The sequence below is a fragment of the Phyllobates terribilis genome, unplaced genomic scaffold (assembly GCF_046119375.1).
Source record: "Phyllobates terribilis strain yellow unplaced genomic scaffold, ASM4611937v1 Scaffold_2__4_contigs__length_985480577, whole genome shotgun sequence".
Taxonomy (NCBI): Eukaryota; Metazoa; Chordata; class Amphibia; order Anura; family Dendrobatidae; genus Phyllobates; species Phyllobates terribilis.
This window is the reverse complement of record NW_027362762.1, coordinates 670,013,428-670,029,795: the sequence shown is the minus strand read 5'-3', so window position 1 is coordinate 670,029,795 and position 16,368 is coordinate 670,013,428. Positions and strand designations below refer to the sequence as shown.

General features: G+C 44.0%; 1 protein-coding gene across 1 annotated transcript; it reads left to right on the top strand.

The window, feature by feature from the left end:
- The first annotated feature begins 889 nt into the window (after positions 1-889).
- On the top strand, positions 890-1,849 carry LOC141246991 (olfactory receptor class A-like protein 1). The gene has a single exon (XM_073669182.1). It carries the CDS (start codon positions 890-892, stop codon positions 1,847-1,849), a length of 960 nt encoding a protein of 319 aa, XP_073525283.1.
- The last annotated feature ends 14,519 nt before the right edge of the window (positions 1,850-16,368 follow it).

Genomic DNA, 16,368 nt, shown 5'->3' with positions numbered 1-16,368 from the left:
ATATGAAGATTCAATAAAGTAAATTTTTATTTTTTCAAAAGTTTTTTGCCACTCGTTTGTCTTTTCACCTTTACTTATTTGTCTCTTCACTACTGTGTCCGAGCACACTATGTCCTGAGGTCGGCCAGCATCATGATGTTCTCAACAGAACTCAGCATACTAGCCAGTATTAGTGAATAGAGTTTGTCTTCATTCTATTGTAGCTGTTTTTTTCTGACCAAAGGTCAGACTATGGGATCACCAGTGAGGCCTCATTGTGGGACTAGGCTTTCTTAGTCAAGAATGTTCGGAGCAGTGAATGCACATTGGTCATAAGAAGTTCTACTTATTGAGCCAGTAAGCTGATTTTTTATACCATTTACAGACAAGGAAGCACTCCATGCAAAGTTCCCAAGGGAAATTCCATCAACTACCCACTTCTCAGGAGTATCTCATGATAACTTTTAGTTCTCATCCTTTAACCAGTGTACTCCCCATAACATACAGTTTCTCATAACATTACATATGAGATAAGAAAATATTAGTCAAAATACAAGAGAAGAAAATATTAAACAATATATGAGACTAGTTGATATTAAACCCACAAAAAAAACCCATAAAAAATATTAACCCTTCTACATCAATGCTGATCATACAGGCAGAGCTGTCCCACATCAGACTGAGAAGAAATCTCAATGCATTTGAGGAATGAATGAAAAGTAATATGTGGAAAGACATTTATGGCAATTGCAATGTTATTAATAATAATAATAAAAATAATAATAATAATAATATCTATAATTACTCTAAATGACTATGTAATAAATGTTGCATTTTTATTGATAATAGACTCATTTGAAATGTAATGTAATAGGATAATCTAACAGTTTTGCGTTATTTTTTCTCAGGAATGGAATTGGAACTGCGGCTAATTTTCAAAGCAATTGGTTTCTTCTCATTAATTGCAATAGGAATTCCCAGTAATGTGATCATTTTGGCTGTGTTTACTCATATTAGAATCACAGAAAAGAAATTGTTGCCTTCAAATACTGTCCTCACTATGCTGGCTTTGGTCAACTTGCTTGTAATATTTTCCAAAGGCTTTCCACAGGCTGTCCACTCAATAGGTATCAGAAACATTTTAAATGACATTGAGTGCAAATTCATTTCCTTCACATATAGAATCTGTAGGGGGATGACAATTTGTGTTACTTGCTTATTAAGCTGCAATCAGTGCATTATACTAGCTCCCCCTACAAAAAAGTGGCTTTATTTAAAACAAAAGGTGTCAAATAACATAGAATGGATTATGGTACTGTTGTGGTGCATCAATGGCGCAATCTACCCATCCTGTTTTATCCATGTCCGAGCTATAGCCAATTATACCACTTCTAAATACACTCTTCATCTGGAATTTTGCAATCACGATTTTATGACCTTTGATACATACGTTGCTAATGGCATAGCTATCGCACTTCGTGATTTCTTTTTTGTTGGCACTATGACGTTAGCCAGTTGTTACATTGTGTTCATGCTTCATCGACATGGGAAAAAAGTTCAAGGGATAAGAAGTTCGGACAAAAACAACGGGAAGACTATGGAATACAAGGCTTCTCGTGCCGTAGTTCTATTGGTCACCATTTATGTTGCACTTTTTGGAATAGACAGTTGTATTTGGATATATACCTTAACAGTATCAAGAGTCTCTCCAGTAATTTCAGATGCTCGAGTCTTTTTTGGCACATTATATGCTGCTCTCAGTCCTATTGTTATTCTAAAAACTAACAAAAAATTAAAAACAGTCTTGCTGTGTAGTACAAAGAAAGGACTTTTACAGTCCGATTCAAGCATGAATGATACCCCGGAATAAGCTATAGATGCGAATTGTAATTTTACCTAGACATTTAGGTATTTAGGTTAATACAATGACAAGATCAATGCATCTCAAGCCTGGCTGAGACAAAACAAGCCTCAAGTCCAATATTAGTTTGTTTTGCCTGATGAGTAGAAACATATTTCTTCCTGACCCCAACAGGCAGTCAGGAAATATTTCTGGGTTAATAAACAATCCTTCATCACTAGATTAATGATAATTCCCAATGACATTCATTGTGAGATTTGTGTCTAGCACTGTTATATGGACTGTCTGTCATTGCTACCTCTTGAGGTAGGACATTCTATAGTCAGACAATCTATAGTCAGACTATTTTAGTTGTAAAAAAAAAACCCTTCTTTTATTGATATTTGAATCACTTTTCCTTCTCAGATAATAACTGCCCCTGGTATTTTATGCTTTTTTTTAATTAATAAACTATGTGCTAGTTCTTCGTACTGACCATAAATGTATTTATACTGTAGATGTAAATAAAATCACCTCTAAAGCTTCTTTTTTTCTATCTTGAACAAGCTTGATTATTCCAGGCTCTTGTTTAAGTGATGTCTCTATCTATCTTTTAGGCTGTGGCTATACTGTGACTTTGGCCACAGCACAGATGGCACTGTCAAAAATTACTGCCACTGCTTGTACATTCACACTGCTTTTTTCTTGCCATAATACAAATTCTAACAGTCTATTCAGTAGGACAATCAGCTGTATATCCACCAGACTTCTGCACAACACAACTGATGGTCCCAACCCCATTTATAAGGCACGAAATCCCACTTATTAAACCTGACAGGGCACACCTGTGAAGTGAAAACCATTTCCGATGACTACCTCTTGAAGCTCATCAAGAGAATGCCAAGAGTGTGCAAGCAATCATCAAAGCAAAAGGTGGCTACTTTGAAGAACCTAGAATATAAGACATATTTTCAGTCGTTTCACACTTTTTTGTTAAGTATATAATTCCACATGTGTTAATTCATAGTTCTGATGCCTTCAGTGTGAATGTACAATCTTCATAGTCATGAAAATACAGAAAAATCTTTAAATGAGAAGGTGTGTCCAAACTTTTGGTCTGTACTGTATATATATATATATATATATATATATATATATATATATATATACTGTATATTAGATACCTTAAATATGAACAGAATCTAATCAAAAGTATGAAGCATGTCACAATTACAGACAGAACCATGGTAAGTAGAGATGGGCGGGTCTGGCATTATGTGAATTTGGTACTGTTTGGTATTGTTCTTAATGAGAGGTGCAGAAAGTTGACTTGTGTGCCCATGGTATAGCCTGAATCCACTTCTGTAAAGGATAATTTTTAGATAAATCTGTTTCTAAATTTATAAATTGGGTGTGATTTTTTTTGTTTAGCTAGATATTAAGATTTAAACCCCTTCTTAAATCCTGAGATATGAAATTACCTTTTAATACCAATAATTTCATATCTGTGATGCTGTGATCAGGGAAGCAAAAATGCTTGGCCAGAGGTAGATCTATTATTTTTTCTTTTATTGTGTGGCGATGATGATTCATCCTTGTCCTAAGTTTTTGTGACTCTTCGGATTTTGTGTTATACTATGCCTGGTGAAGAGGCCTGAGTAGTCTCGAAAGCTTGCAACTTACCGTCTTTTCAGTTAGCCATTAAAAGGTATCAACCATTGAAGACTCTCAAATCTAAATAAATGGGGAGAAAATGGGGAGAAAACTTATATGGGAAAGAGTTCAGAAATTCATTGAGCAAACTGGCTAGGGGATTTCCGTTTCTTAAGAGGTTTTATAGCTAATAACTTTTCAAATACAGTGGACAGGGCTTTTAAGATTGAAAGGTATTCTGAAAATAGTGAAGGTAATTTGACCCCTTTCCGACCAAGTCAGTAATAGTACGTAGCTGTGCCCTGGGACTTGTGGATCAACTGTATACTATTATTCGTACGGCGATCGCACCCCCACACAAGCGGTGTCTACCCTGGGTGTCATTTCTCCCAGGAAGTCCTCTAATGCAGCTTGTTGCAGAAGCAATGGCAGCCCGTCCAACATCAATTCGCACTTGTCAGTGGTGCTTTGACACACAAACATCTTTCTTTGCGCATTTAATTTCATGAATACAGAGTTGGATAATGGCCTGATCTGCAATGCGGTTTAAGAAATAACATGCATAAGCATGTCCGATCCACATTAAAAAAGCAGCCAGAGTGTCCGGGAACCTTCTCCCACACTTTTCTTAGCAAGGGGCCCACCAGAGAACTGGAGACTCCTCTGGTGGGCCCAGGCTTCTCCTTCAGGAGAATTCATAGTGCCGAGGTGAGGCCATGATGATGATAGAGGCCACCATCTGCTTAGTAGAGATGAGTGGTGTTCGACTAGAACTGTTCGCCAATCTCAAATTCGAGCTGTTTTGGGCAGTATTCGAGTCGCTCGACGAACGCGAACGATTTGCAAAAAACTCGGCTGTTAGAGGTTATGTTCGATAACTATTCGTGCACCAAAAGCGTGTCCTGCATGTCTGGCGCTATTTAGAGCACCAATCATGCAGGGATTGTCTGCCACTCACTGTAATGCCACAGCCATGGTGGTTGTGGCATTACAGTGGTTGCCCAAATCGATGGGAACAGTGCTCACAGTGAAACATGAAAAGCCGGCAATTCAGCAGCGGCATACGCCGGTACCCGACAATTTAGAACAGAAAGAATAGAGTATCACACATAGATTAGATAGATAGAAACATGTCAGTCACATATATAAGAAGTGCAGTGACAGTGTTGGTTACTGTACTTGTCATTTAGTGATAAAGGATTTATTAAAAAAAAATAATAGTGTTTTCATGCACCTGTCTCTTTAAAAAGCCGGCCGGCAATTCAGCATCGATACCCGACAATTTAGAATAGAAAGAATAGAGCATCATACATAGATTAGATAGATAGAAACATGTCAGTCACATATATAAGAAGTTCAGTGACAGTGTTGATTACTGTACTTGTCATTTAGTGTTAAAATAAAGGATTTATTACAAAAAAAATTGGCGTGGGGTTCCCCGTAATTTTAGTCTCTAGCGGAGGTTAAGCAGATGGCTGGGGCTGATGTTTGAAGCCTGGGAAGGGGGTAATACCCACGGAGCTTCCCAGGCTACTAATATCAGCCCCCAGCTGAATACCTAGCCTTTACTAGCTATTAAAATGGGGGACCCCAAAAAAAAAATGACGTGGGGTTCCCCTATTTTAGTAGCTAGCAAAGGCTAGGCAGACAGCTGGGGGCTATTAATAGCCCAGGAAGGGTGCCATGAATATTGGCCCCCTCCCAGGCTAGAAACACCAGCAGTCAGCCACCCCAGAAAAGGCGCATCCATTGGATGCGCCAATTCTGGCACTTAGCCTCGCTCTTCCCACTGCCCTGTAGCGGTGGCAGTGGGGTAAAAGGGCTGGGGTTGATGTCAGCTTATAATGACAGCTGACATCAAGCCCAGGTTAGTAATGGAGAGGCGTCTATAAGACACCCCCATTACTAACCCCATAGTCAAAGTTAAAAAAAAACCACAAACACCCAGAATAAAGTCCTTTAATTGAAATAAATACACAATTCTTTATTGTTCTAAATTAAACCATTCTTACCATCACACCCATTCCAGCTGAAGCCAATGTCTTCTGCAATAAAATTAAAATAATAAATCAACATCATCCTTACCTTTCCATGGTTCCCACGATGGCTCCAGCTCTGGTACATTGACATGACAGGCTGGATCGCAGCAGAATGCTGCCATCCAGCTTGCCATGCCGCAGCCACTGAGAAGCGCAGGCATGCTTGCGCTCCTCAGTGTCTGGCTGTGACGGCATAAAGATGAGCCGAGGTCATGTCCAATGAACTCAGCTCACCTCATGCACGTCACTGACAGTGTGGGAAAATTCTCCTGTGCTTGCAGTGAGCATGAGAGAATTCTCCTGCTGAAGCGCTGAGCGCAGGAGAATTTTCCCACGCTGTCAGTGACGTGCATGAGGTGAGTTCATGTCCAATGAACTCAGCTCACATCATGCACGTCACTGACAGCGTGGGAGAATTCTCCTGCGCTCAGTGCTTGAGTAGGAGAATTCTCCCACGCTGGGATGGCATTGAGACGACAGGCGGGATAGCAGCTGAACGCTGCCATCCAGCTTGTCATCCTTCAGAGACACTGCAGAGCGCAAGCATGCCTGCGCTCTGCAGTGTCTATGAAGGATGGCATGCTGGATGGCAGCGCTCAGCTGTGATTCAACCTGTAATCTCAATGCCATCCCAGCGTGGGAGAATTCTCCTGCTGAAGCACTGAGCGCAGGAGAATTCTCCCACACTGACAGTGACATGCATGAGGTGAGCTGAGTTCATTTGACATGACCTCGGCTCATCTGGATGCCGTCACAGCTGGTCACTGCAGAGCGCAAGCATGCCTGCGCTTCTCAGTGTCTGCGGTATGGCAAGCTGGATGACAGCATTCTGCTGCGATCCAGCCTGTCATGTCAATGTAGCAGAGCTGGAGCCGTCGTGGGAACCATGGAAAGGTAAGGATGAGGTTGCTTTATTATTTTACTTTTATTGCAGAAGACATTGGCTTCAGCTGGAATGGGCGTGATGGTAAGTAAAGTTTAATTTAGAACATTAAAAAATTGTGTGTTTATTTCAATTAAAGGACTTTATTCTAGGTGTTGTGTTTTTTTAAATACTTTACTAGAAATTCATGGCGGTCATGTCTAATATTGGCGTGACCCCATGAATTCCCATGAAATAATTAAAAAAAAAATGGCTTCCCTATATTGTTGTGTTCGGCCAGGTACAAATTTGCAGCTGGTGGTTGGGGGCAGCCCGTTCCTGCCTGCTGTACCTGGCTGGACACAAAAATAGGGCGAAGCCGCGTATTTTTTTTTTTATTATTTCATGAAATTCATGAAATAATAATAAAAAAAAGGGTTACCTATATTGTTGAGTCCTGCCAGGTACAAATAGGCATCTGGTGGTTGGGGGCAGCCCGTTCCTGGATGCTGTATCTTGCTGGCATACAAAAATATGGCGAATCCCACGTAAAAATTTTGCGGAAAAATTAATTAAAAACTAATAATAAAAAAATAATAATTTAGGGACTGCATCTTTATTACCCCATCACGTGGAGGGGTTAATAAAGATGCAGTCCCTAAATGTGTTTTTTTATATTTTTTATTGAATTTTTCACCAAAAAATTTGACGTGGCCTTTTCCATATTTTTGTGTCCAGCCAGGTACAGCAGGCAGGAACGGGCTGCCCCCAACCCCCAGATGCCTATTTGTACCAGGCTGGAAACAAAAATACAGGGAAGCCCTTTTTTTAATTATTTCATGAATTTCATGAAATAATAAAAAAAAAATTGCCGTGGGGCTTCGCCCTATTTTTGTGTCCAGCCAGGTACATCTAGGCAGCTGGGGGCTGGAAGCCGCAGCACAGGGAGGCCCAAGCTTTCTGGGCCCCCCCCCGCTGAAAATTGCAGTCCACAGCCACTCCAGAAAATGGCGCGTTCATGCTTGCGCTCTGCAGTGTCTCTGAAGGATGACAAGCTGGATGGCAGCGTTCAGCTACGATCCAGCCTGTCATCTCAATGCCATCCCAGCATGGGAGAATTCTCCTGCTGAAGCACTGAGCGCAGGAGAATTCTTCCACACTGACAGTGATGTGCATGAGGTGAGCTGAGTTCATTGGACATGAGCTCACCTCATGCACGTCACTGACAGCGTGGGAAAATTCCCCTGCGCTTGCAGTGAGCGTGAGAGAATTTTCCTGCTGAAGCGCTGAGCGCTCAGCGCTTCAGCAGGAAAATTCTCTCACGCTCACTGCAAGCGCAGGAGAATTTTCCCACGCTGTCAGTGACGTGCATGAGGTGAGCCGAGTTCATTGGACATGACCTCGGCTCATCTTTATGCCGTCACAGCCAGACACTGAGGAGCACAAGCATGCCTGCGCTTCTCAGTGTCTGCGGCATGGCAAGCTGGAAGGCAGCTTTCGGCTGCGATCCAGCTGGTCATGTGAATGTAGCAGAGCTGGAGCCATCATGGGAACCATGGAAAGGTAAGGATGATGTTGGTTTATTATTTTACTTTTATTGCCGAAGACATTGGCTTCAGCTGGAATGGGCGTGATGGTAAGCATGGTTTAATTTAGAACAATAAAGAATTGTGTGTTTATTTCAATTAAAGGACTTTATTCTGGGTGTTTGTGTTTTTTTTTAACTTTGACTATGGGGTTAGTAATGGGGGTGTCCTATAGACGCCTCTCCATTACTAACCTGGGCTTGATGTCAGCTGGCATTATAAGCTGACATCAACCCCAGCCCTATTACCCCCCTGCCACCGCTACAGGGCAGTGGGAAGAGCGAAGAGCTAGGCTAAGTGCCAGAATTGGCGCATCCTATGGATGCGCCATTTCTGGGGCGGCTGACGGCTGGTGTTTCTAGCGTGGGAGGGGGCCAATATTCATGGCATCCTTCCTGGGCCATTAATATCAGCCCCCAGCTGTCTGCCTAGCCTTTGCTAGCTATTAAAATAGGGGGGGACCTCACATCATTTTTTTGGGGATCCCCCATTTTAATGGCTAGTAAAGGCTAGGTATTCAGCTGGGGGCTGATATTAGTAGCCTGGGAAGCTCCGTGGGTATTACCCCCTTCCCAGGCTTCAAACATCTGCTCCAGCCGTCTGCTTAAACTCCGCTAGAGACTAAAATTACGGGGAACCCCATGCCAATTTTTTTTTAAATAAATCCTTTATTTTAACACTAAATGACAAGTACAGTAATCAACACTATCACTGTACTTCTTATATATGTGACTGACATGTTTCTATGTATCTAATCTTTGTGTAATGCTCTATTCTTTCAATTCTAAATTGTTGGGTACCGATGCTGAATTGCCAGCAGCTTTTTTAAAGAGACGGTGCATGAAAACACTATTATTTTTTTAAATAAATCCTAAAACGCTAAATGACAAGTACAGTAAGCAACACTGTCACTGTACTTCTTATGTATGTGACTGACATGCTTCTATCTATCTAATCTATGTGTGATGCTCTATTTTTTCTGTTCTAAATTGTCGGGTACAGGTGTGTGCCGCTGCTGAATTGCCGGCCGGCTTTTTTTAAATAGAGTGTCTTCTGAGCAGTTTGTAAGCTTTTGGACACCTTTGAAGGTGTTTTCTATGTGTTTTCTGTGTTTCTATGTGTTTTTGTTTGCCTGCCATTGGTTTTAATGGTGTTCAACGGTGTTCTAAGGTGTTCGACGAACAGTTCCACGAACATCCCGGTGTTCGACGAACCGAACTGAACCGAACCCAAACACTACGGGGGTGGCTCAACACTACTGCTTAGGTTTCTGTTACTTGGAATGCAAGCGCATTTATGCAGCCAGCCACCCTCCCACCCAGATGCCGCAACACTAAACTGCCAGATTTCTGGGCAGCTACTTGCACTTGAAATATGGCCTTTTAGGCTCGTAGAGGCGGAAGCTTTTCACAACCTCATGCCGGCGGCGGCCGGGTGTCCATGCTCGGTCCCCAGCCGCCACTTTTTCTACCGGTATCATCTCCACCTTCCACAAGCATGGGTCCCACAACATTACCCGTGCCCTTCCTGGTGCACTTACTGGAAAGGACCACCTAACCACAAACACGAGGACAGGTGACGGTACGGAGCCAGTCCACAGCTTTTTTTGCTGAGAGTTGTATTTAGCTCGGTGAAAGGACTGGCATAGAGGGAAACCGCATCTACCCTGGGTATCATTTCTCCCAGGAAGTCCTCTAATGCAGCTTGTTGCAGAAGCAATGGCAGCCCATCCAATATCAACTCACACTTGTCGGTGGTGCTTTGACACACAAACATCTTTCTTTGCGAATTTAATTTCATGAATACAGAGTTGGATAATGGCCTGATCTGCAATGCGGTTTAAGAAAGAACATGCAGTTAAACACGTCCAATCCACATTTAAAAAAGCAGCCATAGAGCGTCCGGAAACCTTCCCCTACACTTTTCTTAGCCAGGGCTGCTTCTCGGCAGGGTTGGGCGGGCCCAACAGAGATCCGGAGACTCCTCTGGTGGGCCCTGGCTTCTCCTTCAGGAGAATTCATATTGCCGAGGTGAGGCCATGATGATGATAGAGGCCACCATCTGCTCAGTTTTCTGTTACTTGGAATGGAAGCGAAAGTATGCAGCCAGCCACCCACCCACAGGCCGCAACACTAAACTGCCAGATTTCTGGGCAGCTACTTGCATTTGAAATATGGCCTTTTAGGCTCGTAGAGGCGGAAGCTTTTCACAACCTCATGCCGGCGGGAAGGACCGCCTACCCACAAACACGTGGACAGGTGAATGTGGCCAGGGACGGTATGGAGCCAGTCCACATCTTTTTTTGCTGAGAGTTGTATTTAGCTCGGTGAAAGGACTGGCATAGAGGGATACCATATCTACTATGGCTGTCATTTCTCCATCAACAGGTTCCACCCATTGTCACACACGACCATGCCTGGCTGTATGTTCAGCGGTGAGAGCCACAGATCAGGATGTTGTGTTACAGCTTTCAACAACTCTGCAGTGCTGGACGGTTTGTCAATTAAGCATTCAGCATGTTATCTTCAGCATAGCCTGTTGCCGCTTGGCCAAGGCAGTGCTGCAGTGCTGTCAGCTTGTGACTGATGTGGTCATTTCGGAGATGGAGGAGGAGGTGCAGGAGCTGAACAATGTGATTACATTGAAGTTAAATTGGTAACGCTGTTTTTTATTCTAAAGAAAGATTCTATTGTTTTGTTTTTTTTACGTTATTCTTTAAGACAAATGCATTCACCGGGAAATGTCATTTTAACATTTTACTACCTTATCTGGTAATGTGGTGTGTGACACATCATCAGACACATCATGTTTTATTTATGATGGAGGGACTCTGAAAGTCTTAAAGTCTATTTTTATAGGGACATCAGATGGCCCTAACTATTCTTAAAAGGCCAGCAGTCGGTCCTCGCTATTGTTAGAGAGCCAGCAGCCGGCTATGCTTTTTTGTTCCCATTATTAACAAGTGGGTCTCCTATACTGTTATTGCATATCCAGTGACTGCAAGGGCTGCCAAAATTTGGGAAAAACCCCACTAAGAATTTAAAGACACACAGAGCAGGGCCACAGTAACAACAAATTCCATTTAGAAAGGAGACAGTCTGCTATACAATTATAGCCGCAGGTGGTATGTACATGCTGCTATACATGCCGCAGGTGGTTTTAAATGCATCAGGATCTGTCTTTCCCACACATAAGCAGACGGAGGTCTCTTAGAGAGGTATTCACATTGGTAGGTCCTGACATCGAGAAACGCCTTACCGCGGCTGTCAGGTACACATGAATTGGCCAATTTATGCGCTAAGATTTCTCATTTATTTACAGCCGTAATGCTATTCATTTTCCATACTTCATATTTCATGCGCTTTAAAAAAAAAAAAAAAAAAAAAATTTTTCAAAAAATTTTTCATTGATTTCTATTTTTTACAGCAGTTATGCTATTCATATTTCATATTTCACATCTATATACTCAGTGTTACAGTGTGCTACTTTATTTGTTCATTATATATGGAGGTAGCTGCTCTTAGTAAGCACCTGTTCACACCTAGTTTTTGTAGTGGAAGTGCCGTCATTTTCTTTGTTACATCATCAGACACATCATGTTTTATTTATGATGGAGGGACTCTGAAAGTCTTAAAGTCTATTTTTATAGGGACATCAGATGGCCCTTACTATTCTTAAAAGGCCAGAAGTCGGTCCTCGCTATTGTTAGAGAGCCATCAGCCGGCTATGCTTTTTTGTTCCCATTATTAACAAGTGGGTCTCCTATACTGTTATTGCATATCCAGTGACTGCAAGGGCTGCCAAAATTTGGGAAAAACCCCACTAAGAATTTAAAGACACACAGAGCAGGGCCACAGTAACAACAAATTCCATTTAGAAAGGAGACAGTCTGCTATACAATTATAGGGTATGCAGTGAGTCCAACGGCTGACCAATTTTAGGAAAAACCCCACTAAGAATTTAAAGACACATAGAGCAGGGCCACAGTAATAAGGTACGACATATTCCCATTAGAAAGGAGAGTGTCTGCTATACAGTTATAGGGTATGCAGTAAGTCCAATGGATGGCCAATTTTAGGAAAGACCCACTAAGAATTTAAAGACACATAGAGCAGGGCCACAGTAACAAGGTACGACATATTCCCATAAGAAAGGAGACGGTCAGCTATACAGTTATAGGGTATGCAGTGAGTCCAACGGCTGACCAATTTTAGGAAAAATGCCACTAAGAATTTAAAGACACACAGAGCAGGGCCACAGTAACAAGTACGACATGTTCCCATTAGAAAGGAGAGGGTCTGCTATACAGTTATAGGGTATGCAATGAGTCCAACGGCTGACCAATTTTAGGAAAAACCCCACTAAGAATTTAAAGACACATAGAGCAGGGCCACAGTAATAACAAATTCCATTTAGAAAGGAGAGAGTCTTCTATACAGTTATAGGGTATGCAGTGAGTCCAACGGATGACCTATTTTAGAAAAAAAACCTCTAAGAATTTAAAGACACATAGAGCAGGGCCACAGTAACAAGTACGACATGTTCCCATTAGAAAGGAGAGGGTCTGCTATACAGTTATAGGGTATGCAGTGAGTCCAACACCTGACCAATTTTAGGAAAAACCCCCCTAAGAATTTAAAGACACATAGAGCAGGGCCACAGTAACGACAAATTCCCATTAGAAAGGAGAGAGTCTCCCATAGTGTTGGCCTATGCAGTGAATGCAAGGGCTGCCAAAAATTTGGAGGCATTTCAATGACCCTTGGAAGAGACGTGGAGGAAGGCCTCATAACAAAATGTTCCCATTAGAAAGGAGCGGGCCTGCTATACTTGTAATGTCCATGCACTAAGTGTATGGGCTGACAAACATTTACCCCTAGTGGGTATACATGAACATACTGTATAAAAAAAAAAAATTCTGAGCATCATAAACACCCTTTAAAAAAATTATGTGGGTGTTGCATCACGGACCATGGTCACCCTGGTGATATGGTGGTGGAGGATGAAGAAAAGGAGGAGGACAAGAGCAAATAGCCAAAATCAGGAAGCGTATACCCATGTCTGGGTGTGAAAAGGTGCATGGGAATACACCTCCCAAGAAAAGACACTGGATTTGAGTTTATGCTACCCTGCTATCATTCAGTGGTGTTGAGAAGTCTGGCCCACTCCTGCCCTTGTTCATTTTTATAAAAGTTAGCCTGTCAGCATTTTCAGTTGACAGGCGGATGCGCTTATCAGTTATAATTCCACCAGCGGCACTAAAAGCCCGCTCTGATAAAACGCTGGCGGCAGGGCAGGCAAGGACCTCCAAGGCATATAGAGCCAGTTCATTCCACGTATCCAGCTAGGATACCCAATAATTATAAGGCACAGCGGAATCATGGAGGAAGTTGGTATGGTCGGCAAGGTACTCCCTCAGCATTTTCCAAAACTTTGTACTCCTTGTGAGAGTACCCCGCGCCTCAGGGCCTGTGCAATGGGAGGGTCTGAGAAAATTCTCCCAGAACTTTGACAGTGCTCCCCTGCCTCTGCTGGATTGAATTTGTGTCTCTCTCGCCTGTACTGCTTGGTTGTCCAATGAAGTGTGCCCTCTTCTGCCAGCGTTTTCAGATGGGAATTTTTTTAATAGTTCCGCAACAAGGGCCTTCTGGTACAGCCCCATTTTTGTAGACCTGTCCACCTCAGGAATAAGAGATAGAAAGTTCTCCTTGTAGCATGGGTCCAGAAGTGTCACCAACCAGTAATGACTGTCACCCAAAATTTTGAGAACGCGAGGGTCATGGGAAAAGCAGCGTAACATAAACTCAGCCATGCGTGCCAGACTGGACTGAATACCGATGGCCTTGTTGATGATGGTACTCAACAACTGCCCTCTTCTGCTCACAAATCCTTCCCAACATCTGCAGTGTAGAGTTCCAACGCGCGAGGACATCACATACCAGTCTGTGAGCTGGAAGCTGCAAATGCTGCTGAAACACGGCAAGGGCGGCGGAAGCTGTAGCTGACTTTCTAAAATGGGCACACAGGCGGCGTACTTTAACAAGCAGATCCTGCAGTTTCAGGTAGAATTTGAGAAACCGCTGTACCATGAGGTTAAGCACATGGGCCAGGCATGGTACGTGTGTGAGCTCGCCTTGCCTCAGGGCCGCCACCAGGTTCCGGCCATTGTCACATACGACCATGCCTGGCTGTAGGTTCAGCGGTGTGAACCACAGATCTGCCTGCTCTTTCAGAGCTGTCTTTAACTCTTCAGCATTGTGCGGTTTGTCCACTAAGCATATTAGCTTCAGCACAGCCTGTTGCCACTTGGCCGAGGCAGTGCTGCAGTGCTACCAGCTTGTGATTAATGTGGTAAATTCGGAGATGGAGGCTGAAGAGGAGGAGGATGAGGTGCAGGAGCTCTAGACCGTGGGGGCAACCCTGATTGACCTAGGGCCCGCAATCCTTGGCATCGGGAGGATGTGTTCTGTCCCAAGTAGTGTTGAGCCTCCCCCGTAGTTTTCGAGTTCGGTTCGGTTCATCGAACACCCTTGTGTTCGCCGAACTGTTCATCGAACACCTTCGAACACCGTTAAAACCAATGGCAGGCAAACAAAAACACATAGAAACACATAGAAAACACCTTCAAAGGTGTCCAAAAGCTAACAAACTGCTCAGAAGACATAACTAACACATGGAAAAGTGACAAGTACATATAGTAATGCAAAAAGAAAAGAGGTGGAGGAGTTAAAGGAGGGGAAGACACAGATATAGGCATGTCATGCCCTTCTAAAATCCAAAAAGTGAGAAGCCGACACGGCCAGTCCGTTCCTGCCCGTGCCACCTCTGTGTCGCCGGGTTTGTGCCAAAGCCGCGGTGGACCCTGACGGCAAGCCCCCCTCTCCCAATACTGGTGCCTGTCCGCTGGTGGGTCGAGCGAGCCCCCCTGTGGTGGAGGCAGCTCTAAGCTTTTTAATTTAAATTGTCTCTCTAATTTGAATGAATACACTTTAAATCCTTTTACAAGGATCTATTAGAGGGCAAGTCTCATGCCAGCAGCCACATAATTCCAGCTCCAGTAGTCTCCACTAAAGCTGCTGCAGTTAAAAAGCTTTTATAAGGATCGAGCTCGGCGGTCCACCGCAAGGCGTCCTACCGCCAGTCCCAGCCCCTATGCCTTGGGGTGCCTCCTGATGCTCTTCACTGAGTATCCCAGGGTCCCGAAGCATTTCCTTTGAAAAAATTAAGTGTCCAAACTACAGGTGGTGTAGCTTGCTTAACAGCTGGGATAATCCGCTGACTAGCAGACACTGCTACTAGGCACAAAGTATTTCCTGGGCTAGATGCAGTTAAAAATTTGTAATTAGATACTCTCGTTGGATGCTGAGAAAGCATTCCATAGAGTCTCCTGGCACGCCATATATTGTTCTCTTAAAAAGCTTGGGGTAGGGGTCTAGGGGACCCTTTTATAGCCAAAATCACGGCCCTGTATCACAATACGTCACCTAGGCTGAAGATAAATGGAACTGTAGCACCCCGAGGGCTCGGTTGCTACAGAGGTATTGCACCTCACCCAGAGGTGTGATATCTCACTCTCAGGTAAGGATGGAGTGTGGATCAGGACCCCGACACCTGCATGCATTACACCACATTGCCGTGGGGCAGGGCGACCAATATGCCCCTGAGATGGGCACGACAGTCCCTGTCCCTGGCTGGAGTGGGGGGAGGGAACACTGAGGAAGGGAAACCCTGTAGTGCAGGAGCAGGGAGGAAGCAGTTCCTGGGTGCATTGAGAAGGAAGTATAAAAGGTGGGCACCATCTTAGTTCAGTGCAGAGAAGTCTGAGCGGAAGTGACAGGAAGCAGGGGCTCTGCATGAGCTCTGCTCCAGAGGCGGGCCTAGTAACAGAGGCCCAGGCCGGGAAGAGGGAGAAGGAAGGAAGAGGAGCGGAGAAGGCTCCAGGAACGAGGAACGAAGGGATCCCAGGGGTGCGAACGGGCGACTCGTCACCGCACGCCCGAATCCACCTGCGTGGAGTGGTCAGGCCAAAGGAGGAGACCAGTCCCCGAAACTAGTGGAGGCGGGAAATGACCCTCAGCTACAAACCGGAGGCTGTGACATTTTATATGGTGCAGCCCCTCGCTACACCCGCAAGGAAGGCACCACATAGGGTCAGGGAAACTGGCGCCAAGTTTACCAAGAGGAGGCCCGAGGCAGCCACACAGAAGCGTTGGTAAGAAAGGCCAGACAAAGGACACACAAAGGGGGTCCTGTGAAGCGCTCCAAAGTTATCTGGGAGTTGTCTGAGCCCCTCACCTGGTGAACACAGTACAACGTGGGCAGCCGTTACCTGCAGAAGTGGTCTGGATAATAAGAACTGTGAGTAAAGGCCCTGGACTGCATCACTGACTCCGTGTCGTTACTGCTGCT